General features: G+C 45.6%; 1 protein-coding gene across 2 annotated transcripts in view; it reads left to right on the top strand.

Moving 5' to 3' along the window:
• LOC138488902 (sodium channel protein type 2 subunit alpha-like) overlaps positions 1 to 27042 on the top strand; it is a 1546115-nt gene that overhangs the window by 1109313 nt on the left and 409760 nt on the right. For both annotated transcript variants that reach the window (XM_069616296.1, XM_069616295.1), the window contains exon 15: positions 8225 to 8398. In XM_069616296.1, the coding sequence (XP_069472397.1) occupies positions 8225 to 8398 (174 nt within the window). The remainder of the gene's footprint in view (positions 1 to 8224; positions 8399 to 27042) is intronic.

Raw genomic sequence — 27042 nt, 5'->3', positions numbered from 1 at the left:
TATTCACAAGGCATCAGTCCAAACGTTAGAGCAAATCCTGAACAGCAAATAATATATTAATATATAGGTGGAGATTAAGTAATTTTGTGCGGCAAATTATTTCACAGCTCTAATCAGAATTCTCCCAGCATTGGTTTTGATTAATATAGTCAATAAACATATTAACTTTTTTGTAACTGACGCTTTTAAACGAATTTGCACATCAACGTATTTCTGGCAACAGCTCACATGCTATAAATGTCATATCATATCATATCATGGAAGATGGTCGATTCAACCTTTCTGACTAGCAATGTAGAAATTGAAATAATTGTATAGAGGGGTGGCTGGAAGTGACTGCATATGTTGTTGGGTGATGACGTTCACCAGGAGATATGCTTCGTAAAATTATTATTTTCAAACAGAAAAGGTTTCAGGTTTAACACGCTTGTGATGCTGGGTCCCATTAAGACATGTGCAGGAGCACGTGACAGCATTCCCCGCCAAGGCATTCTCTCCATTCATTTAGGGTGAATGTGATACACCTGATTACAGTCAGTTTCTGAAACCATACTATAGGCTGCCCTCACCCATGCCCCACCTTATGATATATGATATTTTATTTATAGCGCGCCCATAGACAAGTGTTTCAAGGCAAGAAGAGGCAAGGGAGAGGAACAAGGGAGAACAAGACAGCGATCTTTATAGGCCCAGTGACATTGAGATTGCGCAAGTGCTGGGGAGATGAAAGGGGGAAAGTGCTGAACACGGGATCAAAATAACAAGTAGTGCAGCCAGCAGGTGGCAAGCGCAAGAGTTAAGCGCAGACAGCGGGTGTCTAATAAGTGCAGGTAAGGGGACTGTAGGGTTGCATATACAGACCCAACTGCAAGGGTTGCCAGGAGGCAGGGCGGATATGCAACCGGGTGGGCAGGGAGCTGGCCGCGAGTTCAGAGGGTAGCCAGATGCCCAGTGCAGTAAAAGACAGAGATCAGCACGGGAGAGGAAGAGAGAATGCTTAAGCAAAGAGGAAGGTCTTGAGGTGCTTCCGGAACCGAAGATGGTTCTGCTCAAGTTTCAGAGACTTGTAGGTCACAATGTCGTTCTCCGATGACATGGCTGTTCAGAGAGTTCCGGAGTAATGGATCAGGGAGAGAGGCACCATGGTGGCAACTGCTGCCACCATCTCAGGGCTGGATGTTGTACCCCTCTTCATTGGTATGACATGCTTTTAGAGTCCTACCACAGATGCACAATTAGGGACATAATTGTGGGGCCCTTCTTGTGTCAATGGCCAGAAGAGGAAGGTGTTGCTTCCCAGTCCTTAACTACCCCAATGCTGCGTTTCACTCCACCATGGGCTGCACTGTTGGGATACTTCTATCTCTATGCACAGCAACGCCTGCCCATTGTATCTGGCCATCGATAGGTAAAATGGAGCAGCAGTGCTGCTCGCTGTCTTAAAGCTAAGATAACGGACTTTTAATACAGAACCTGGCTCTTTTTAGTAAGACAACAGAGTAACTATAATTGTAAAATGTCAAATGCAATTACTGCTGTTTATTCACTAACTGTGGGGCCCGATGACAGAGTATGTGTTCGTTGAACAGGCCAAGTCTATAGCTGGGAGAGTAGAAACTGAAAACGCCTTGCTATTTAAAGTAGCCCAACTTTGCTTTCTATCATGCTTCTTTTACCACCATCATGAAATGTTAGAGGCACTGTTTCAGCTAAATTATGTTGGGAGCAACTTCACTGCCCATGGTTCGAGCTTGTCAAAATCCCTTTTCGGAGCCTCTCAGATACAACTCATTAATCCCAACCTGGTATTGTGACCGGGTGGTGTTCCAGGTCCCTCGCCGCCACCAGATGCATAAATGTGTCCAATAGTGAGTCAGCCAATCTAAGAGCATCTCATGAATGTTACCATGACAGGCCCATGCCAAATGGCTTGATCATTTGGTAGAAAGCATTGCTACCAACGTGCAGGGGGATTAGCCTACTTTTCATGACACATGTGCATGAAAACCAGCCAATAGCAGGGATAATGAATACCAAAATGAAGTGCTTGACCCGTACTGCTACAAGTTGTGACCCCACTGTTGGTAACTTTCATTTACATGAAGGCTATAAGGAATATAAAGAGTGAACATGGGATGCTGCAGTGAACACACAGAGAACTGGAAGGCAAAGTACCCCTGGTATCTGTATGAAGAGGAGTCTCTCATTGAAATACCTTTGTTATGTTATGTTGATTTATACCGCACACCGCTACCACGCACGGGCAGTCTCCAGGCGCTCATGTGGCTCTGCAAGTAAGATGTTGGGGTTGGTTATTGAGGGTAGAGGGATAGGATAGGTCCAAAACCAGGAGATACTGGTGTCTGTGTGTCTTGCCTTGCAGATGGTTGGTTGCGTGCAGTGGCTTGTTTTATCCGTACAGGTAAGGTCCAATGCCTGGGCTATTGTCTATGTGACTGTTTGTTATGTTGGAGTATGTCTGTGTGTTTTGTGTGTAGATTGACTGGTCTTTAAGGTTGTGCGCACTGGTGTGTTGTATCTGTATGGGCAAGGTCCCAGGACCGGGGTTGTTTATTACTTGTGTTGTGTGTCCCAGTCCCCTTGTTGACAAACAGAGGGACTGGCTGGAGGTGGAAAGGGACCTGCAGCCAGTCACTCCAAGCATGCAAACGTGTCAGAGAGGTTCCTGACACCTAGCTATGTATTGGCTCGCCAGCTGATGATATGGGTGCAAGGAGGAGCAGTGATGGACATTATATTTCAACCTCAGCTTGAGCAATGTAAATGAAAAGAATATTATAGATGTGCATGGCAAGCATTCCATTGTGAAATGGCATGCACTTTGAGCTGTGCCAGACACATTTGAGTTATGCTCGTCGGATGCATTCTGTGGATGTGGGCACTGAGGCAGGGTTCTATGAATCAGCACAGCTGTTGAATGTCGGTGTTTCCTCCAGATGCCACCAAATGCATGTTGAAGAGCATACACAGTGACAGACGAAACAGTTTGTGTAAGTTACAACCAACTAGAATTCCCACCTTAACATTGGTCATTAATCATTAGGTGTAAAATGACAAGAGAACCAGTAACTGTATGCTCCCCAGTAATTATAATCAATAACACATTGTCACTCGCCAGTTGAATCAGTGAGGATGGATTTTCAGCCACCATACATTCAGGGCTGAGGCAAGACACAGGGTAACCAAAGGGAAAACCCACAGACTTCAGCTGACTTGGGTGAGATAGGCAGTGGAAGACGGAGTTCACAGGAAGAAGACGGGAGGAAAAACAGTGAAACGGGAGCAGGACCACAAAGAGAATTTAGAAAGAAGACATAGAGGTCCCATCTCGTTCCGCCTTCCACCTCACTCTACAGTCTTCTCCAGAACTTCAATAACCTTTCCACCTTGGTGGGCGGCCTCTCCTTTCTTCTTCCTAGGATGGTCTGACTCTATTCCCCTCTCTGGTGGCTCAGTAACTTCCCCTTTCCTCCTGATGGAATCCCATCTCCTCTTCCTGCCAATACCACTCTCTTCTCAGATGGTATCTGCCCATCATGATACAATTCCCATTTATGCCTGCTCCGCTCTTGTCTTTGCCACCGACCCTTCCTAATTCACTATGACTATTCTCCTTTTCCTCAAAGCATACCTGCAGGTGAGCACGGTCAGAGAGCTTAGGGTTGCTCTGCTGTGCGCCCTGAGGCGCTCAGGTATGGTGGCTCATTATAAGCACTAAAGTAGCAAAGACAAGGTACACTTTGGTAATAGAAACACCAACACCACGGATAAGAACAGGCAAATGCCAGGGCTGACAGAAATGTCACCAAAATGGTTTGCCCCAACATCCAGACCTCAGGCCTGTCAGTGGTCGGTGCAATGTTACAGTAGTTGTTATGAATTCCAAGAACAGACTTTCCTGGTATCTATGGAATTACTGGCGCTGAGTTAAACACAGAAACAGGAGTGTGTGTTAATGTGTGATTTCACATGCATGGCCTAGTCTTTTTCCAAGATGCTACCACACATGCTCTGCACTTCAAAATGCAGTCTACTTACAGGAAAACCACTGGCTTTGGGTTTCGTTTCAAATCGGACTGACCCACTCACGGTTACACAATTCTAGTCTCCTGGCACTCCACATACCCCACACCTGCTGCTCTATTCACGTGAGAAATGTCACTGACAGTAATGGAGGAAGGTACCCTTTGGCAGGAAGATCTCATACCCACCTCAGTACAGCCAGCATGAGAACCCCATACCTGAGAGCAAAAAGAGGAAGCAGGATCTTCTCTGAAAGTTTGAATCCCCACAACATCCAGATTCGGAATCGGGAGACCAGATAAGTGTGTATAGCTTCCAAACTCCAGCCGAGCACGAGGAGCATGCTGAGAGCTGACAGGGGGCAAAGCCCTGGAGACATTATATGGGTGTGACCCGAGAAAAACAAGAACATATAGGGATTCAAAACAAACAATGGCTAGTTTAAGGGGCCTCTCAAATGCTGACCAATCCCAAGGGTCGGGTTTTTACAAGGGGATCACTGCAGCCTGATGTTGTCCATTGTTATTCTTTTAACAGGAGCCAGAATGGGAAGTCAAGAGTTACACATGGGCTTATTGAGAAACATTTTTAGGGGAAAGAGTACAGTGCAAAAGGACTTACAGATGGCAATATTTATCAGAGATTTTGAAGGGTCAGTTGAAGGGTCAGAAGAAAAGGGAACACATCACAAAATAATATAAACCTAGAAATTGAAAGCTGAATAATGCTGAGGTGATACCGAAACCCTGATGTCTCTCTGTGACCCTCAGTGGGCAATCTCACAAGCACCCTCTTGCTTCGTCCTCCCTATGGTGACTACCATCCACATTAATATCTCCAAACTTCTGCAAGATGGTATCTCCCGTCTTCCTCTTCTTTACAATATTTCTCCTTTCTAACTAAGCCATGTTTCTTTCTCCAGCAATATCTCTATTTTCACCTACTTGCCCCTCCTTCCGTTTCTCTGTGTTATATTTCCCTTGCACAATACATCTCGCCACCTTTTTGTAGGCAGCTTCCCTTCTCCTTGAGTGCAGAGGAGGGTCTTGCCCCACTAGAAAATCAAAATCTCTCCCTTCAGCAAACCGAAATCTCCCCCCTGCACCACACTCTCATTCCAACTCCCCTCCTTTAACCGCCACACTATTCCTCCCTCTAACATCTCTCCCTTCATTCTACTAAATGCTTCTTCCTCCATACCTCTTTCATCATGCTCTCCTCATGTGGGGTTTCCAGGACATGGGTCTGCCAAGGTCGGCCGCTCTACTCCTGTCAGCTCTCACAATTGTTGGCACTTGCTGACTTGACTGGTTGGCTTTTAAATCCTTGTCTCTCCTCCCTTTGGATGGTGCTTGGGGACATTGGTTGCACCGCGGGTGTTTAGGTAGACCTGCCTTGTGACTGGTTAATGGGCATTGGCTCATGTGGACTAAAAGGGTTTGGCCTAAGTTTATATCAAGGCCTGCCACAATTTTGTATTTTATAACTGCTCTTGACATTGGTCCCTCAGCCTTCGTTGTGAATGTGGAATAAGAAAAGCTACATTTGTTACTTTTTTGTCACAGAAGAATGGGAACATGATGGGCCTCATTACGAGTTAGCCGGTCCGGATTAAATGGTGCCGGTAAGTCCGTACCGGCACCGTTTTCCAGACCGCTAACTCCGAGTTATGTGGCCAAGGTGGTGTTACACCCGCCAGGTCTGACCTGCAGCACACGGACGTGGAAACACCGGGACCATTACAGCATGTTGCCAGTGTTTCCACTGCCCCCATTCCCCTATAGTCCTATGGCAATGGCGAGTAACGGAATGCCGCTCCGGAATTACCGGACCACCTGGGCTGTGATGCCCCGATGATTCCGGCAAATCCAGATCCGGTAAATTCCCACGAGTCCGGCGGCAGCCTACCGGTTTTACCGGCACGGCTACTGCCGGACTCTTATTGAGGCCCATGGTGTCTGTGTGTTAGTCTTGCTTTTGCAGGTGCTCCACCTGGTTTGGCACCTGCAAAATCAAGACCAAATCTATTGAGCGATATGTAAATACCATATGCATTGCACAGATATTTCAGATAGCATTTACGAGTGTGTTACAGAAACCTCTGTCCACCAATATTTCCAAGCTGGACGTAAACCCATCCACAAAAACAATCGACATTGCATGGTGAGGACTGCTCGCACGGAGGTGTACACGTAAGTATACACGTAAGGGATCCTCTCAGGATAATTTACAAAAACAATTAAAATGATTCCTTATGTTTTTCACCACATCACTTTGCTTTGAAAATCAGCCAGGCTTTTGATGCCACGTTAGAAGCTTTTGCATATGTCCAAGCCATGGGATGAACCAAGCATCATGTTTGCGGAACAACACAAAGAGGAAATGTCTTCAGAGGGTGAGGGATCTGGAATATCTTACGTGCATGCACAACCGGCCAGATGCAATGCAGAGAAATGATGGCTCCCTTTTTTTTAGCAAATATGGGAAGACTTCTGCTTAGAAGTTGCCTTATGTTCCTGGTGGATTGTATTCGTGCAGTATATAAATAAGGATATAAGACACTGGGCCTCATTCTAAGTTTAGCGGTAGCCTTGCTGGTAAAACCGGCAGGCTGCTGCCGAACTTCTGAAATTTTCCGACGCCTGTGAATGGGCAATTACCGGGTCGTTACGGCCCTGCCAGACCCGGTAATTGCCCATTCGCGGACGCTGGAATGAAATGTTCCACATTTCCATTTGAGCCCCATAGGGCTCAATGGGAATGGGGAGGTCGGATGCACCAGCACCTTTGACAATGGTGCCGGTGCATCCGACATGCGCTGCTCGCGGGGTTATTCCTCCCACCAGGAGGCACCCGCAAACAGAATTCGTAGTTTGCCGGTCCGGTAACTACGGTACCGGCAAGCTTACTGGTACCATAGTTACCAGACCGGAAAACTAATAATGAGGCCCACTGTACCTAGAAGGGAGAGGGAGGAGGAGGGTTAGTAGAGGAATTGGGAGGGGCAGGATGAGGGGGAAGAGGAGAGGACATGAGAGAAACACTGCTGTTATTGTTACTTAAATCATATGGGAAGATTTGTGATCTGTCTTTTTCCATTCAGAAAAACAATACAAATTTCATTTTTGAAAATAAAATTAGTAAGGTAACGTTATTTGAAGATATCTAAGTGAATCTAAAGTGATCCTAAGTAATCAAAGGTACTGTGAAGTGTTGGGAAGTAATACCTAAGCAATCAATGGAAATCCAAAGTAATCTCGAAATTATCTGAATTTATCTGGAATTTATATGGATTGCCAACTGGATTCCAGTTGCTAAAATGTGGGTTTTTGTACATATTCTGAAACACTATGAAGAAAGTTTTAGTGGTCATTGTTGATCCTTCCAGGACAATCCAAAGGTTGCCCCCACCCTGTATGTAAATCAACAGACTTCGCCCTGCAAGCTCCACTGTTTTCCTCTTTTTCCTCTTTCCTCAACACTATTTTGCTTGGCATTTTCTATCCCGCATTCCCTTGCAAACTACTGCTGCTGTAAGGCCGTTACAAAGTTACTTCTAACATTATAAACATAAAGAAATGTCTGATGATAAAAGCGAAACACACATATGCAGACATTGTACGTTTTTTGGGAAGGTCGCAGGGCGATAAGGAGGGTTTTGTAGTCAAGCTATTGTCAAGCCAAAATACAGCAGCAGACTCCCTTAGAAAATGGCACTTGTCTCACAACTGAAAGACTCCATGCATGGCTACAGACTCATTGATGTATGTATTTAGAAATGTCATGTATCACATTATTGGGGTGTCTGGGGTGGGCATGTCATAGAAAGATAGCAGGTTAACATGTGGCCTTTTACTTGGCCAAATACTGGATATGCCAGGCATATGATGACAACAGTTAGACGTAAGGCTGCTTTTGACATATAAGAGCCAAACTCTATTTGTTTTGAAAGTGTTTTTTCTAAGTAAATTATCTAATAATTGAATGGCATTGAAAACTATACAATCCTTTCAGAAAGAGTTGCAATGTTATGCTCTTTATTGTCATCGCTAGTAAAGTGTCAGTTAATTTAAAAAAAAATGGGTTTCATAAACATATGACAAAAGAATAATAAGTTACATAATGCAATGTGTCAAATGTTCTCATTGTTGTGAAGTAATCAATTTAATTTTACCTTTAGATTTTCACGGGCATCTTCACAGCGGAAATGGTCTTTAAAATAATTGCATTGGATCCATACTATTATTTTCAAGAGGGCTGGAATATCTTTGATGGCATTATTGTGAGCCTTAGTCTTATGGAGCTGGGCCTGGCAAATGTGGAGGGGCTGTCCGTCCTCCGCTCCTTCAGACTGGTAAGCCAAGCACCCAAACACATTGGAGACATTTCAAGGCAGATTTGGAGTAATGTGTGTCAACATGAGCGTGCAGACGGGGCCGTGCACGAGCTGGGCCTTATCCCTCATCTTTCTGGTTGCAAATCGATGTGCACTGACGAATTGTTCTTTACATTAGTGATAGCATCTTTCTACTACCTGTCAGCATGCACAATCACTTTGCTTTTGGTCCCATTGGTTTTCTCCACCAAAAGACTCCAGTGGTCTCCACAGTCGGTTCTCAGCCAGGTCAGTGCAAGTGGATGCTTAGTGCTCCACGGACACAGGGTCATTCATTTCTCCTAGAAGTAGGCGACGTTAAACAATTGCCATTTCAGGTGGTGCCAAAATGCCACTAAAGTCAGGGCAGAAAAAGTCCTTGCGCAGGCTCTGTGCTACTCCTCGGGAGAAGGCCGCTGGCTGACAGGACAGAGTGAACGGGAAAGCAAGGCTGAAAGTGAAACTGTTGCAGATGAGGAGCGGCGACTGTGTTCATACGGGCATAATACGAACCACCTTTTATGTTCCGGAATATTATTAAAACTGTTAATATCACATCTCGAGACACGTTTTATAAGTTGATTGAAGGGGAGTTTTAGGACACCATCTGCAAAAAGGCAAACAAAACACTTATGGTTGTGTTTCAAGCTGAAACGTCGTTTGTGTACAAGAGAGTGGGGGGAGGGGTCCAGTGTGATTCCTTTGCAAGACCTCCATAGAGGCATCATTGGATGACACGCGGACCCTATAGATCTGGGCCTACAATGTGTGCACAGGTGCTTCATTAAAGTCAATCTACATAGTAGAAATATACACTGGCCTGTGATATTGATACTTGCGTGAGAGGCCATTCGTCCTGATTCCCCCCCCCCTTGCCAGAGTCTAACCAGTGGTGATCAAATGCTCACTTTGGCAGGTGTGCAGCAGAGAATAGTGCCATACCGGGCGCACGTGTGCACTTTGCACTGTACCTTCTCCAATGCAACTAAAGATTGTCTTTCAAATGTCTCTAAAAGCGCCCTGATGCCTATGGGTTTGGTGCGCTTTACAAATATACAAATCAAATAAAATAACTAAAGTGTAATGTAATGCAATGCAATGTAAGGTATTATAATGTAAAGTGGTCTTATCAATCAGTAAACTTTATTCAGCTGTAGCCATGAAGAACACATTATAAAAATTGAGTTTAAAAGAATCAAAATATGGATACAATCAGTAAATCACTGGAAAACATAACAGGCATGATCAGTCAGGCAAACGAACAATTAAAACTCACATTGGACCTGATGTTTGAATCAATAAATACTGAAGCCCAACTATAACTAACCTACTGAGACATAATTAAAACACATTTAGAGCGTAAGGCACATTATTAAATATCAAGGTTTAATAAACAGCCAGTAAATGAAAAACATGTTAGCACAATTCATTTAAGTTGGTTGTCCGGTTAATAACAATCAAATATGTAAAGTGCCTATTGCTTTTAGCCAGAATAATGTTCCAGCATGGAATTCCTAAAATACCATTGGACTAATGATGTTCAAATATAAAAATCACAGGATGCTGTTAGGAAGGATGAGTCTATTAGAGAATACTATGTTGTCGTTGCATACTGTTACACCACCATTGTCCTAACTAACCAAGATCTAAATATATAATTTATCACAGCAAAATTAAAAGTCATATGTTCAGTCCGTTTTCAGGCCTCTAAGGCATCTACAGTGCTGCGAATGTTAGCCCTGATAAAAAAAAGTTCTTAGTAATTGTCTACTTAGAATAATATACCTTGGGCAAAGTAACATAAAGTGCAACTCAGTCTTTCCAAGATCTATACAGTGGGGGCATTGATCTGTCAATGCCAATCCCCAAAAGTGAGTTTGCAAAGCCATAGGTAAGTTTTGAGATCTGAATCTCGCAGCCCGGGTCTGAAATAATCAAGGTACTCCTCGTAGCCAATGAACGATTTCCAATTCCAATACAAGCCTAGCAAAGGGGCACTCTGTGCCAGGATACTGGCATAATCCTGCATCTTCTGTTGGATTGCATGCTTTAGGGGGTGTCTTTCCCTTAAGGTCATGTTGCGTGGGTTTATCCAAAATTGGTTACAACCTAGCTCCTTTAGGGGGTTTCTCACAGGCTTACACCAAAGCAGGCCCTTTCCCCCCTCCTGCCCCAAAACATCCTAAAGTGCCTTTCTTTACTTGCCTAGGGAAGGGGAACTCCCCATTCTGATCCAATGGAACAAAGGTCTGGAAGCCACCAACATTCCTATGTACCCGATACCTGTCTCTTCATGTAGCGGGATCGATGGTGTACCGCCTGGAAGTTTCAGAATGTTTTTTAAGAAGACAATCTCAGTAATTTCTACTGTTTTAACCCTAACACAGCCCCTTATCACAGCAACATAAAGTGTGCATTAGGCACGGTTGCAGCTTATAAATGTCAATTACAGGCCTAAGGGATCTCTCTCCATGTGCTCTTACGACCCTTAGGATATGCTATTATATGATAAGTCATTTATAACATGCCTGTACATGTGTTTCTAAGCGTGACAAGACAAGGAAGGGTAGAAAGAGGGAGGATAAAACAAACAATCCTACTAGGCCTTGTGTCAGATCGTGCGAGTGCGGGGGGGAGGGAAGAGGAGAAGTGCCGGGGGGCTTTGGGCGAGAGTGCAGTAGCAAAAATGCAGTAAGTGCTGCCAGGGTGGTGGCTCAAGAAAGTGCAGTGAAGCAAGGGACTGTAGGGTTGCAGATTGTTGGGTGTCCTGACCCACGTTTGAGCTATCATGCTGCAACATTTGCTGCTGTGGGCTTAGAAAATCCAAGATGGCCAAAAAGCCCACATGTATGCCAGAATAGGAAAACTGTGCAGTACTGGCATGGAAAACATCATGATGGCCAGAACTTCCCAGAAAATGCACAGGGAAATGCATGAAGAATAGGCTGCCACCCATTTTTGCCTAGGTTGTGAGCACAGGAGGGCACTGCCTAAAACCACCATTGGGCTACCCACACAGTAGCCTGAAACCATTGGGAATGTCAATGCTGATTGCCAAAAGCAACCTAGAACTGTGGGGAATTCATTTTCTTAAATCCCAAAAATGGTTGCATTACCAGTACTCACCACTATCAGAAAGCCGGCGTTTTAAAACCACCAGACGTTTGTGTAAAACTGAAAAAATGAAACAAAACCAGACCAAGGAAAGACTTGCTAAGAGGTGGATACAATGTAAAACTATACTCTCAAATGACTTGAAGGAAGTAATTATTTAATGTGTATGTAAAAATCGTAATAGACTTAAACTGAGGGATAAAAAGTGACATTTAGCTGAAACCTGGCTTAATGAAACTGAATTCTGCCTGACATCTACCACCACAGGAGTTAAAACCTGCTCAGCCACTCTTCCCCTTGCCAAAAGGAGTTGTCACCTCTCTGATTAGATTAGGGGTGGAGCAGCTACAGAGAGTTGAACAAAGGCCTGTCCTGGGCCCAGGCAGATGGTTTATTGGGGGGATCGTAAATGGCTTCCTTTTGAACAAAGCCCTTCCTTGATTCAGGCAGAAGTTATATTGGGGGCATCGTAAAAGTGGCTTCCTCTTGGCAGAAACGGGGAGGGGCAGCCCCTCTGAGGACAGGCTGACCTTAAAGAAAGTGGATAGACTGGTTTCTCCACCATGTGACCTGGGAAGACACACCCCTGTTGGCCAGAATATGATTTTAAGAAAGATGTATAACTCATGGTGCTGACTTGTCAAAATTATTATAAATGATACCATAATTCTTGTGATTTTTCTTCCCACATTTTAAGAGGTTTTAGGACCTGGTGGTATGATCGGGGGGGTTGTTAGCGGAAAATAGGGTTTCACTCCAAATATCTGCATGTTAAAAATCTGACACTTCATCAATTAATGTCCACACTCCTTGCGCACATGTGTGTAAATTTGGGTAAATGTCCGATATTGCAAAACCAGTTAAAAAGTGCAAAATGTTGCCATTTCTGAATGCAAGCCCCCAGGAAGAGCAGAGTTTGAACAGAGTATACCTCATGTGATATGTGATGGGTGCATGTAATTTTAAACAACTGTGTATCTGTGCAATATGTATTTGAATCAAATATAGATTTGTGGGCAAACTGACCAGGGGAGGATCCTCTGACCCATAAAACCTACAGCATCACTCTGACTCACATTTCCTTCCCCCAATCATGGGAGAGGGGAGAATTGGGCCAATGACAAGTAGAAATGGGCAGGCTTAGCTAGGCCCAGGCACACACCTACTTTCAAAACACATAAAAAGAGACTGCTGGGACAGGTAGAGACATTCAATTCCATTTGCTGCGGAGCATGCTGACCGACGACTTCACATCCAGAGATCCAGAGTGACCCAGACTGCTGTGAGCAGAACCAGAGAGCGGACCCATACCACTGTGAAGTGCCGAGACCAGAACCGGAGTCCAGTCCAAAACCTGACCAGATCTGTGGCGAGGCCTATTTCAAAAATATATTGTGAGTACCTAGCAGAACTGTGCAGAACCAATCTCTTAGTTAAAATAATCTAATCCAAACTATTTTAATCTAACCAGAACTGCCTCCTAACTGTCACCTGTCATTTGTAAAGCTGCAGCACTGTCATTTGTCAATTCTGCAGCTGCAAAGCTGTCACCTGTCATTTTGAGTTTACTTTAAATCTGAAAAACGACCTTTGTTTAATCGTCCGTATCTCTGGAACCGTTTGGGCTAGGAACTTGGTTTAACTTTCCACTAAAAGCTTAGAATCTCACCTTTTAATCATGATTCACGCACTCGCGAATTTTGCCGCGATTTGGCCCGATTTCTTTACTTGTAAAAAGATAGCTGCTTTTGCCTGTGTTTCAAAATTCCTATCTGTTGTATAAGCTGCTGGGGGGGAATTGAACTGAATTCTATTTGATTGCATTCCTAAGAACTGAGTGCTCTCCTCTTCATCTCCTTACTTTGCATAAAGGGGGGGGGGTGAATTGTCCAAGAAAGTGATTACATTGTCTTTTGCTGAAATCCTATCAAGTTATTTTCTGTACTGCATTTTCATTCCACATTGCATCTATTTGAAACCATAAACGTATTGTTGCTATCTTATCCATCCTATACCCACTCATCATTGATTATAAAGAAGTGTGCTAGTGCCAGACTATCCATTATTGATTACTGCTCAGATTAAGTGTGATATTCAATTATTAATTCATTATAAAAGTGTGATATATATATATAATGTTTAATTTTTTTCAAATAAACCTTTTAAACTTGCAAAACAGATCTATTCTTGGCTCAGTGGGGTCAGGGGGATTCTAAGAGAGGGGTGTTATACAGGGGTTGTCATCCAGAATCTGAACCTGGACATAAAGATATATCAATAAGGGTTTTTCATTCAGTATCCCAGGCTAGGCATTGACTTGGCTGTAGTGCTGGATTGAATCTTCTTACAAATTGGGGGCTCGAGCCGGAGATCTGGGTTAGATCTATCACTTGTGCAGCTTAATACAGTGTGCTAACTGACGGGATACATACATCCGGTCGGATCACCACGCTGTTTTACGCTGTAAAGCACTCTTCAAAAGGACACTCTAAGGAAAAGGTCTGTTTTGCAAAAATAAAATACTAATTTCTGTAAGTCAGGACAGAGATCACTCTCTTGAATGGCGATCTTGGTAGACATGAAAATAGCGAGGGAGCACCTCTTACATAAGCTATTTGTGAGAGGTGAGTGGACTTACCAGGACCAAACGGTCTGGTAGCAGGCCATCGCGCAACAGGTCACTGAAACAGGGTCAGACAAATGGAGAGATCAGGGTCCATTGCATGTGGCCCTGAGTGAACTATATATGGCTCCTAAAGCCAAAGATGAACACAATAAGATTGCCAGGATAGCGGCATACCTGTACCTATATATGGGAGACAAGCAGGATAAATGTACTGAAAGCCAAGATCTGGCAAATAGGCGACAGATGGCGTTAGAGAACGTCCAATCTGACCTGGCCTCTTATGAGCAGAGGCTGCAGAGGAGCCAGGAGTTAGAAAATGATAGTAGGCAGTATATCATTAAAATAAAAGAGGATATGGACATCCTGCAACAGGAAAAGGCTGACCAGGATACCAGATTTCTGGCCTTGCAAAAGGAGTACCAAGAAGGTTTGGACTCCATACTGCAGAGCCAGAAAAAGCTGGAGCAACAATTAGACTTTAACAGGGCATGCACAGAGCAGGTAGCTACCCTGCAAAGTCATCTAGATAGAGTGAAGGCAGAGAGCAACAAACTAATTCTGAAAGACCTGGATACCCAGGCAGAGTTTGATGAAGAGCGCCAGAAAGCTGGTGCCTTTCAACGACAGAGGGATGACCTGGCGGCACAGATGCAGGCTCTTAGTCAGGAAAGAGACACTTTAGGCCAGGAAGTCTGCCACTTAAAAAAGGAAATTGAAGAAAATCACCTGGCCCTCCAGGGGCTGGGTGACCTCCAAAAAGAAAACCAGAACAAGTTAGAGCCCACCAGGAGGGTGGAGGAGGCTCTGGCGAGAAAGGAGCAGGCCAGTAGGGAAAGGACTCAGGAGGTAACCCTCCTGCAACAAAGACTGGCCCAGTACTCCAGGACCAATCAGGAGGCACAGAGAGAAAATGAGGCTCTCTGTCAGCACAATGACAGGGCTCCAACAGCAGGTAGCGATGCAGCAGAGACTGATAGAGTCTAGTAAGGCCTTAACTGAGGAACTGAAAGCGCAGGCTCTTGCATTGCGGATAGAGTCCAGGTTCGCTGGGAGAGAGAAACTCCTGAGCATAACCTCAGGAGCCCTAGTACCAGAGGCCTTGATATCTCTCAGTCCCTGGACTCTGCCACCCCCATGTCCCCTCACGCACATGAGCCCACGGCCACGGGGTTGGCAGATTACTATCCAACCAGAAGTATGGGGCTCATAGGCCAGTACCTCCCAGGAATGGAGGGGCGGGCATCCGGGTATGGGCACCCAAGCACAGTGCAAATTAGTGGGGAACCCCAGGAGAGTAGGCCCACTAAGGGCATCCTGAAAACCTGTGCCCAGTTAGGTCAGTGGGGGGGATACCCATCAAATCCTAGCAGCAAGGAGGAATCTGAAGACTCCTCTGAACGGCGCAGGACACAGGAGACCAGGTCCCCACATTCTGCCGGCCATTCCCAGGCTCGCAGAATCTGGGAAAACATGGAAAATCAGACAGGAACCTCTGGGAGCAGTGCCTCTGAATCAGAGGATGAATGGACCAGGGTTACCCGAACCAAAAAGGCCAATAAGGCAAAAAGGGCCTTGCTTAAGGACCCATTGAAGCAAATAAAGGCAATAAAGAGTGTCATCACGCCTTATCATAAGAACGCCAAGTATTCCGTTTGGGAACACTTGGAGCTCTATGAGCAAATGATGGAGACTTTCCATTTGAAGGACAGCAGTAGCTGCATCCAGTACGTCAAATGGACATTCTCCCCAGAATACTCCAGTTTCTTTGTGGGGCTGGAGGACCAAAATCATTTAAGATGGTCCACCTATAAGGCGGCCATCTTGAAACATTTTTCTGTTCACAGAAATCCTCAAGAGGCTCGCAAGGCAGCCTACAATTTGCAATGTGGGGAGGATCAGGCCCCACAAGAGTTTGTGCAAGAATTAAAGCGTGCTTTTGCACAGACCACCAGAAGGGTGCGCACAGACAGCAAAGAGTTTGTCGATACTTTTTCCATGCTCTCCCTAAATATATAATGACCCAGCTCGTGAGAGATTTTCATGAGAAAAGATCTTTAGACTGGGTCATTGAACAGGCTACCCGGATCTATGAGGTGCAGAAGCCTATCAAAAATAAAAATAACGCACCGAAAAACCCCAAAACCAACAGCACCCCTGCTGCTGCCAAGGTGGCAGAGGTAAAGGTTGCCCCCGTTTTAGATTTGGAGATGGGGGGGCCTAAAAACCTGCCTGCACCAAATAATTCACAGCCCAGAAGGCCCTCGGGCTAGTCACAGACAGGGAGTCGAGGAGGTAGTCCCACAAATGGGGTCCCCCACTCCCCTGACTATGTAAGTCCCCGCTACAAGGGAAACCAACCAATCCTGGGTTATGTGTGGACTCCTCCAGCGCAAGGGGGGGGGGGGATCCAGCCAAGCACCTGACCCAGGGAACTTCCCTCCTAACTTCCCCCAGGAGGGCAGAAATTCTCCAAATCCTGGGCGGAGCTTTTTCCCCAGGTATCCGCCCAATTTCCAGCCCCAAAATCATCCATCCTTCTTTCCCCAATTCCCTGAGCCCAGACAACCTAATCCGGGAGAGGGGAGGCCAAGGGTGGAGGGGTACCCAAATCTTCCCAACCAGGGGTACTACCAGAGAAGGGATAGCTACCCTTCCCGGGATCAGCCCAGGGGAGAAAATAGAGCCCCGTATCAGCCTGAGCGGGTTTCACAACTTGAGCGCCAGGCCAAAATATGTCACGAGATCTGGGTCACATACTGAGGGCTCAACAGAACCCTCAGATGAGCATGCCACCGCAGAATGCCCCAAACTCTGGACCTGGTGCTCCAGAACAATGATGGGGGCAGCACCCCGATAACCCACCGGTTCCCAGGGAGGAGGCACAAGGGGAAGGGGGGTGTAAAGCCTTGGAGGAAGCTTCCTTCCCAACTTGTAAACAGCCCCTGGAAAACCAGGAACCGGAAACAAAATCTCCTACCCCTGAAAGCCTGCCTCCCAAGGAGCAGAGGGGGGGTAGGAGAAACAAAGGACCCAATAGACCGACTTTGTGGAGGAGGTCCAGGTCTTCCAATTTGAGGGAGAGGGATCCTCAGAAGATCCTGGGAAAAGTATCTTCTCCTTCAGAGATGGGGGAACTCCTCCCAAAGAAAAATGGGTCCCAAGCGATTCCAATCCGGACTGGGGAGATATGGAGACTGAGCTACCGCCGCCCATCATCTCATCCCAGAACCCACAACACCGAAATCCCATGGTTCAAACCCATCCTGGTGACTGCCTCCAAAAAGGGGGGGGGGGCGGCCCAGAACCGGAACCAGGGGAACCCACAATGGCTCTGATCTCCAGTTGCCAACTTTTTCTTTCAGATTCCCAAGACTCGCCACAGAATTCTACCCAAATCTCTTCTCTAGCAATGTCCAAAACCAGAAAGTTAGCCCACCAGTTGTCCAAAAATGTGTATTATCTGTGCCCCCTTGAGGAGAAGGAGGGAAGATACTATGCCCCGGTAAAAGTACAGGGGCAGGGTACAATTTTGGCACTGGTGGACACTGGATCCCAAGCTACCCTTCTGTCCAAAAGGGCCTTTGAGGAACTAAATGCAGGAAGGGGGAAGAATTACCGAATTCCTCTCACCTCTCTTCCTGGACAACTGCAGAACTTTGACGGGAAGGAAATTCCCGTTGAGGGGACTGCAGACTTGGACATTAAAATTGGGCGACACAAGGTGAAACACCCGGTCATAGTAGTGACTCCAGAGGGCACCCATTGTTTATTAGGGAATGACCTCCTGAGAAGGTTGTCACCCCTAATAGATTGTGTAAACAAGGTCCTCTGGACCCAGACTAGCCGACCAATAAAATTAAAACAGAGTGTCAACCATGTTAGTTTAAACGGCACCTGCCACATGGTTGAACAAAAATCTGACCAAGTAGAATTTCACTTCCAGAACAACCAAACTCCAGACGTGACAGTAATAGCAGTAGGACAACAGCCGGGTGATGGGGAGTCCTCTCTATTTCTGAAAATCAACCTTCCTTCCAGTTTAAGGTGGTATTCCACACTGGAAGGAAACACCCTGAAATTCTTTACTAATCCACGATCAGACACTCCCACTCCTATAGTCCAGAAAGATGTGAAATCAGCTCAGAGCCTGGCTGATATTCAGCAAATTGGAGTGCAGTTGTTCATCCCTGTTCAGTTAAATGATGGGAAGGAATCTGTTCTCGCTCGAGTGTGTGTGAACAACGGTAAGAGCTTCATCAGCGAAGCCATGTTCCGCCAACTCCCAAAAGATCCAGCCATTCCCACATTCAAACTGATAGACAAATGGGAAATGGACCTGGAAACACCTAATTCCAAACAGCTCCTGCCAAGCAGGTGTATGCTCAAAATCTCCATTGGCAATAAGAGCATAGTCAATAATTGTTGGGTCGTGCGAGACGCCACTGCCGCCTTTTACTTAGGCAGTGACATTCTCAATCGCTTTGCCATTAGTTTGGACCTAATAAACTTAAAAGCTTGGTCCCGATTAGCGGATAATCCCATGGGCTTTGATGATCCAGAAAAAGCATTTAGGTCAGCTCAATTGCTACCTTATGCAGTTGAAATTCAGATTAAAGAGGAAGTCACCATCCCAGAAAGGACCCGACAATTCTCCCTGGAAGTGAAAGTTAAAAGAGGACAACATTTGAAAAACCCTGATGCTTATATACATCTAAATGCTTCTCTCCAACAGCAAGGGTTGGGGGTAAACCCAACTCCATTAGTCAACATAGAACATGACACCATTCCAATAGAGGTGGATAACAGCGACTTAAAGAGTATTACTCTAGCCGCAGGCACCATTATTGGAATGGCGGTTGATGACCGACATTTTTCCATCGATTTAGGAAATGAACTGTTAAGACCAATCCCCAAGGACTGTTTTGACAGTGACAGTGATGACAATACAACACCAGACAGGATTTTTACCCGGCATGGGGGGAACTTCCTGGTGTACACTTCCTGCCCTTATAGTAAGGAAGATGTGACTTGTGACTTCAGGAGGGATGGGGTGATTTTCCAGGTCCATGAGGGTTGCCTTTCCCACCTGAGGCCTCCAGTCCAAATCAGCACTCTGACCAGGGACTTCTCCACCCAGCTGGAGGAGGCCACGGAGATAGCCAAACCAGAAGTCTTTCCAGGCTTCAGGCAGATGGTGGAAGAGAGGGTCAACCTAGCTGATGCCTGTGTGACTCTGGAACAGAAGCAAAAGTTGAAACAAGTTTTCTTGGATATCCAAGATCTCTTTGCGGTAGACTCATATGACTGTGGTCGCACCGACATCCACACAACAACAATTCCCACAGACCCTGGAATGACTCCAGTGTTTGTGAAGCAATATCGTTTGCCTCTCGCATCCATGGAGTCCCTTACTGAAATAATTAAGAACCTTGAGTCCCGGGGAATAATCCGTCCAGTTCACAGCACCTGCAATAACCCAGTGCTGGGAATATTGAAGCCAAACGGCCAGTAGTGGAGACTCTGCGCCGACCTCAGGGAGCTCAACAAACGGGTCCATACTTCCCGATGGCCTCTGCCCTACATTGACCAAGGGCTGGCCCAGATTCAGGGGTCACAGGTATTCACAGCAATAGACCTGACCAATGGATACTGGACCGTGCCTGTCAGTAGGGAGGACCAATACAAACTGGCTTTTACCTTTGGGGGCCAGCAGTACACATGGACCCGGACTCCCTTCGGATACCTCAACTCCGGCAATGAATTCAACATTTTCCTACATAAGGCCATGCCTGACCTGGGTGCGAGGGGTAACCTGGCTTATGTAGATGATGTCCTCATCAAAAGTTCATCTGTGGAGGAACACATAGCGGAGATCCGTTATGTTCTGACACAGTTGAGGGTCGCCGGAGCAAAACTTTCCTTTCAGAAAGCACAGTGGTGTAGAACCCTTGTTAATTTCTTGGGGTATGAGATTACTCCTCAGGGTCTCTGTCCCCAAGAAAAGAAAGTGGAAGCACTCCAGAAACTGAAAGACCCCACAACTCTGCGGGAACTAAGGAGCCTCCTTGGACTGACTAATTACAGCAGAAAGTTCATTGAGGGCTACGCAGAGATCACCAGACCCCTGATTCATCTCCTGAAGGGGAGGGTCAAGTGGGAATGGGGTCCAGAACAAGCCGAGGCAGTAAGACAACTCAAAAGAAGCCTCTCACAAGCGCCTTGCCTAGCTTACCCTGTCAGAAACAAGGAGTTCTTCCTGGAGACGGGGTTCTCTAATACGTGCTTGACGGCAGTATTATACCAAAAGCATGACAAGGTCAATAAAGTAATCTCCTATGCGAGCAAAACTTTATCCTCTGTGGAGGAAAAATTCAACGATTGTGAGAAGGCACTCCTGACAATGGTGTGGGCATTGAAGAATTACCGCCCATTTATCCAGGGGGAACACATCGTAGTGGAGACTCCACACCAGCCTCTGCAATATCTCCAAAGTGACAGAAATGTGAGTAATTCCCGAATTACGTCCTGGATTCTGTCAATGCAAGGCTTTCCTGTGGAGGTCAGATATGGCCAAAACAAGAAGAGTCCCCTCGCGCAAGGTCTGGCTGACTTGCATGATTGTGCCAGAGAAAACTGTCTCGAAGACGAAAGTCTAAAAATCAAGGACAACATGGAGGCATACCTTTATTCCCCACACAAAGTCTTTGAAGAAGACAACTGTGAGGGAATGCCCACTGTCAATGTGGATGGATGCTCTTACCATGTTGACAACGACGGGGAGAAAGAACTGGTGGCTGGCGTAGGGAATGCATGGGTGAAGGAGTTCCCAGAACCCTCCGCTGGATACAAAATTGGTCCCCGAAGTAGTCAGGTGGCAGAATTGATGGCTGTGCATCAGGCCATCCTCACTGCTGTCCAGCATCAACTCCACAAACTGGTCATAATCACAGATTCGGATTATGTACGGAACGGGTTCGTGGTGCACCTGGTTAATTGGAAAATCAGAGGCATGTTATATGCTAATAACAAACCCTTGAAACATGGGAAGTTAATCCAAAACATTGATGATCTGGTCACATCGAATGAGATGACCATCTACTGGAAAAGATCAAGGGTCATTCCAAAGTAGAGGGACCAGACAAAACTGGAAATGACTTAGCTGATCAGCTGGCCAAAACCGGGGCCATCCAGGGGGATCTAATCAAAAGAGAGTCCCTGTTGGGGGAAATCCAGGACACTGCTATCACTAGGTCCCCGACAAATGCTCACAATGATCTTTCAACTGCCCAATGGAGCAAGGAGACCCCTGATGCTGATTTGATTACAGCTCAGAAGGGGGATCCAATAATTGGTAAATTTTACCAACACCTTGAGGACCCTGAGAACTTTCCCCTGACGGAAACCAATTACATTGGGAAAGAGGACCTAAGAGTGTTGATGAAATGTCCAAAAATGTTCCGAATCCAAGACGGTTTGTTGGTAAGGAAATCCCAAGCTGGAAATGATCAGTGGGTGGTTCCTACCTAATTCCGAAGCCTGATGTTAAGTCACGCCCATGATGCGGCCACCGCCGAACATAGGGGGTTTCACACAACACTGGAAATCTTAAGAGAGGTTGCATACTGGCCACACATGGGGCAGGACCTCGACCAATACTTGAAGGGGTGTCTTGTGTGTGCACAATTTCAGCCATCATCCCTCACACACCGTGCGCCTCTCCAAAAGAGGGGGATGACACTGCCATGGTCAGATTTGCAAATCGGCTTTGTAGGCCCTGTAATCCGCTCATATAGAGGAAACAAGTACATGTTGACCGTTACATGCTTGTTTACCAAGTGGGTGGAATGTCTCCCAGGTCCAAATTGCAGAAACAGCAGCTGCCCTGATGATTAACCACATCTTTTCCCGTTTTGGTCTACCTCAAAGGATTGAGTCAGACAGGGGTAGCCACTTCACCAGTGAAGTAATGACAAAGATGTGGGAGATACTGGGGTTCAAAAGGAAGTTACATATTGCTTACCGGCCAGCTTCTTCTGGGGCAGTAGAGAGATACAACCGAACCATTGTGAGCATATTAAAGAAGTTTGTGGCAGATTCTGGGCCAAGTTGGGATATCCGATTACTTCTGGTCCTAATGGCCATCAGATCTACCCCTTCATCTGCAACCAAAATGTCACCATTTGAGTTGATGACTGGACGCAAGATGGTGCTTCCCCAGCATTTGCTCTACAGAACCCAAGAGCAAACGTTGATAAATGCCTCCACAACTCATGAGTATGTGGAGAATTTAAGGAAACACCTTCAACATGCTTTTGCCTATGCTCAGCGGAATCTAGAAATATCAACCAAGAGTATGAAGACCCACTATGACCTGAAAACTTCCAGGAAGGAATATCAGGTGGGGGACCGGGTCTATTTATACAACTTCCAAAGAAACCAGGCAAGACAGCGCAAATGTATGCCTACATGGAAGGGACCCTTTGAGATTATAGACAAGATCTCCCCTGTGGCCTACAAGATCCACATCCCCAAAGGCGGTTTGGCAGAGGGGGAAGACAAGTGGGTCCACATAAACCAGTTGAAGTGTTGCCATCCCAGGCACACTTTGCAGCAACTGGAGGAGTCCTCTGTAATCCCAGAGGTTACCACACCAGAGTAATTCAATTCCAACCCTAAAAATATCCTACATATAACCTATCAAATTCTGTGTTTCTCAAGTTTATGTGTTCCTGTCGTTTAATTTAAGAAAATGTGCATGTTCATATCTGTTGAGTTCTAAAATAGATATGCCACCCCACTATATCAATGGTGGGGGAGAAATGTCCATGAATAGGTATTGCCGCTTTTCCTTTGTCATCCTAGGAGAAAGAAAACCTGGAGACTGGCCAAGGAGGACGATTCGGAGACCGGGAGCAGAGACCCAAGGGGCCCGGGGTACCGCCCAATATTCCCGTCCAGACCGGCGAGGAGAACCGATCGATCAGTACCGGATGGAGGAAAAGATGCTGAAATGTGCCATTTGCAGAATTGGAAGAAGATTATGCGGACATACCAGTGCGTGGGTCAAAACATTCTGTGCACCCGACTCCCCATCGACTCAAATTCAAAGTGCAGTCGCGTGGGGGGGCTTTGTTGGGTGTCCTGACCCACGTTTGAGCTATCATGCTGCAACATTTGGTGCTGTGGGCTTAGAAAATCCAAGATGGCCAAAAAGCCCACATTTACGCCAGAATAGGAAAACTGTGCAGTACTGGCATGGAAAACATCATGATGGCCAGAACTTCCCAGAAAATGCACAGGGAAATGCATGAAGAATAGGCTGCCACCCATTTTTGCCTAGGTTGTGAGCACAGGAGGGCACTGCCTAAAACCACCATTGGGCTACCCACACAGTAGCCTGAAACCATTGGGAATGGCAATGCTGATTGCCAAAAGCAACCTAGAACTGTGGGGAATTCATTTTCTTAAATCCCAAAAATGGTTGCATTACCAGTACTCACCACTATCAGAAAGCCGGCGTTTTAAAACCAAAAGACTTTTGTGTAAAACTGAACAAATGAAACAAAACCAGACCAAGGAAAGACTTGCTAAGAGGTGGATACAATGTAAAACTATACTCTGAAATGACTTGAAGGAAGTAATTATTTAATGTGTATGTAAAAATCATAATAGACTTAAACTGGGGGTTAAAAAGTGACATTTAGCTGAAACCTGGCTTAATGAAACTGAATTCTGCCTGACATCTACCCCCACAGGAGTTAAAACCTGCTCAGCCACTCTTCCCCTTGCCAAAAGGAGTTGTCACCTCTCTGATTAGATTAGGGGTGGAGCAGCTACAGGGAGTTGAACAAAGGCCTGTCCTGGGCCCAGGCAGATGGTTTATTGGGGGGATCGTAAATGGCTTCCTTTTGAACAAAGCCCTTCCTGGTCTCAGGCAGAAGTTATATTGGGGCGTCGTAAAAGTGGCTTCCTCTTGGCAGAAACGGGGAGGGGCAGCCCCTCTGAGGACAGGCTGACCTTAAAGAAAGTGGATAGACTGGTCTCTCCACCATGTGACCTGGGAAGACACACCCCTGTTGGCCAGAATATGATTTTAAGAAAGATGTATAACTCATGGTGCGGACTTGTCAAAATTATCTAAATGATACCATAATTCTTGTGATTTTTCTGCCCACATTTTAAGAGGTTTTAGGACCTGGTGGTATGATCTGGTGGGCTGCTAGCGGAAAGTAGGGTTTCACTCCAAATGTCTGCATGTTAAAAATCTGACACTTCATCAATTAATGTCCACACTCCTTGCGCACATGTGTGTAAATTTGGGTAAACGTCCGATATTGCAAAACCAGTTAAAAAGTGCAAAATGTTGCCATTTCTGAATGCAAGCCCCCAGGAAGAGCACAGTTTGAACAGAGTATACCTCATGTGATATGTGATGGGTGCATGTAATTTTAAACAACTGTGTATCTGTGCAATATGTATTTGAATCAAATATAGATTTGTGGGCAAACTGACCAGGGGAGGAACCTCTGACCATAAAACCTACAGCATCACTCTGACTCACATTTCCTTCCCCCAATCATGGGAGAGGGGAGAATTGGGCCAGTGACAAGTAGAAAGGGGCAGGCTTAGCTAGGCCCAGGCACACACCCACTTTCAAAACACATAAGAAGAGACTGCTGGGACAGGTAGAAACATTCAATTCCATTTGCTGCGGAGCATGCTGACCGACGACTTCACATCCAGAGATCCAGAGTGACCCAGACCGCTGTGAGCAGAACCAGAGAGCTGACCCATACCACTGTGAAGTGCCGAGACCAGAACCGGAGTCCAGTCCAAAACCTGACCAGATCCGTGGCGAGTCCTAGTTCAAAATTATATTGTGAGTACCTAGCAGAACTGTGCAGAACCAATCTCTTAGTTAAAATAATCTAATCCAAACTATTTTAATCTAACCAGAACTGCCTCCTAACTGTCACCTGTCATTTGTAAAGCTGCACCACTGTCATTTGTCAATTCTGCAGCTGCAAAGCTGTCACCTGTCATTTTGAGTTTACTTTAAATCCAAAAAACTACCTTTATTTAATCGTCCGTATCTCTGGATCCGTTTGGGCTAGGAACTTGGTTTAACTTTCCTCTGAAAGCTTAGAATCTCAGCGACTTAATACTCTTTACACTTTTGCCGTAATCACGATTCACGCACTCGCGAATTTTGCCGTGATTTGCGATTTGGCCCGATTTCTTTACTTGTAAAAAGATAGCTGCTTTTGCCTGTGTTTCAAAATTCCTATCTGTTGTATAAGCTGCTGGGGGGAATTGAACTGAATTCTATTTGATTGCATTCCTAAGAACTGAGTGCTCTCCTCTTCATCTCCTTACATTGCATAAAGGGGGCGGGGGGGGGTGAATTGTCCAAGAAAGTGATTACATTGTCTTTTACTGAAATCCTATCAAGTTATTTTCTGTACTGCATTTTCATTCCACATTGCATCTATTTGAAACCAGAAAAGTATTGATGCTATCTTATCCATCCTATACCCACTCATCATTGATTATAAAGAAGTGTGCTAGTGCCAGACTAACCATTATGGATTACTGCTCAGATTAAGTGTGATATTCAATTATTAATTCATTATAAAAGTGTGATATATATATATATACTGTTTAATTTTTTTTTCAAATAAACCTTTTAAACTTGCAAAACAGATCTACTTCTTGGCTCAGTGGGGTCAGGGGGATTCTAAGAGAGGGGTGTTATACAGGGGTTGTCATCCAGAATCTGAACGTGGACATAAAGATATATCAATAAGGGTTTTTCATTCAGTATCCCAGGCTACTCATTGACTTGGCTGTAGTGCTGGAATGAATCTTCTTACAAATTGGGGGCTCGAGCCGGACGTCTGGGTTAGATCTATCACTTGTGCAGCTTAATACAGTGTGCTAACTGACGGGATACATACATCCGGTCGGATCACCACGCTGTTTTACGCTGTAAAGCACTCTTCAAAAGGACACTCTAAGGAAAAGGTCTGTTTTGCAAAAATAAAATACTAATTTCTGTAAGTCAGGACAGAGATCAATCTCTTGAATGGCGATCTTGGTAGACATGAAAATAGCGAGGGAGCACCTCTTACATAAGCTATTTGTGAGAGGTGAGTGGACTCACCAGGACCAAACGGTCTGGTTGCAGGCCATCGCGCAACAGGTCACTGAAACCGGGTCAGACAAATGGAGAGATCAGGGTCCATTACATGTGGCCCTGAGTGAACTATATATGGCTCCTAAAGCCAAAGATGAACACAATAAGATTGCCAGGATAGCGGCATACCTGTACCTATATATGGGAGACAAGCAGGATAAATGTACTGAAAGCCAAGATCTGGCAAATAGGCGACAGATGGCGTTAGAGAAGGTCCAATCTGACCTGGTCTCTTCTGAGCAGAGGCTGCAGAGGAGCCAGGAGTTAGAAAATGATAGTAGGCAGTATATCATTAAAATAAAAGAGGATATGGACATCCTGCAACAGGAAAAGGCTGACCAGGATACCAGATTTCTGGCCTTGCAAAAGGAGTACCAAGAAGGTTTGGACTCCCTACTGCAGAGCCAGAAAAAGCTGGAGCAACAATTAGACTTTAACAGGGCATGCACAGAGCAGGTAGCCACCCTGCAAAGTCATCTAGATAGAGTGAAGGCAGAGAGCAACAAACTAATTCTGAAAGACCTGGATACCCAGGCAGAGTTTGATGAAGAGCGCCAGAAAGCGGGTGCCTTTCAACGACAAAGGGACGACCTGGCGGCACAGATGCAGGCTCTTAGTCAGGAAAGAGACACTTTAGGCCAGGAAGTCTGCCACTTAAAAAAGGAAATTGAAGAAAATCACCTGGCC

This window comes from Ambystoma mexicanum, chromosome 9 (assembly GCF_040938575.1).
Source record: "Ambystoma mexicanum isolate Mex_15411 chromosome 9, UKY_AmexF1_1, whole genome shotgun sequence".
Classification (NCBI taxonomy): domain Eukaryota; kingdom Metazoa; phylum Chordata; class Amphibia; order Caudata; family Ambystomatidae; genus Ambystoma; species Ambystoma mexicanum.
This window is presented reverse-complemented; position numbering and strand designations above follow the sequence as displayed.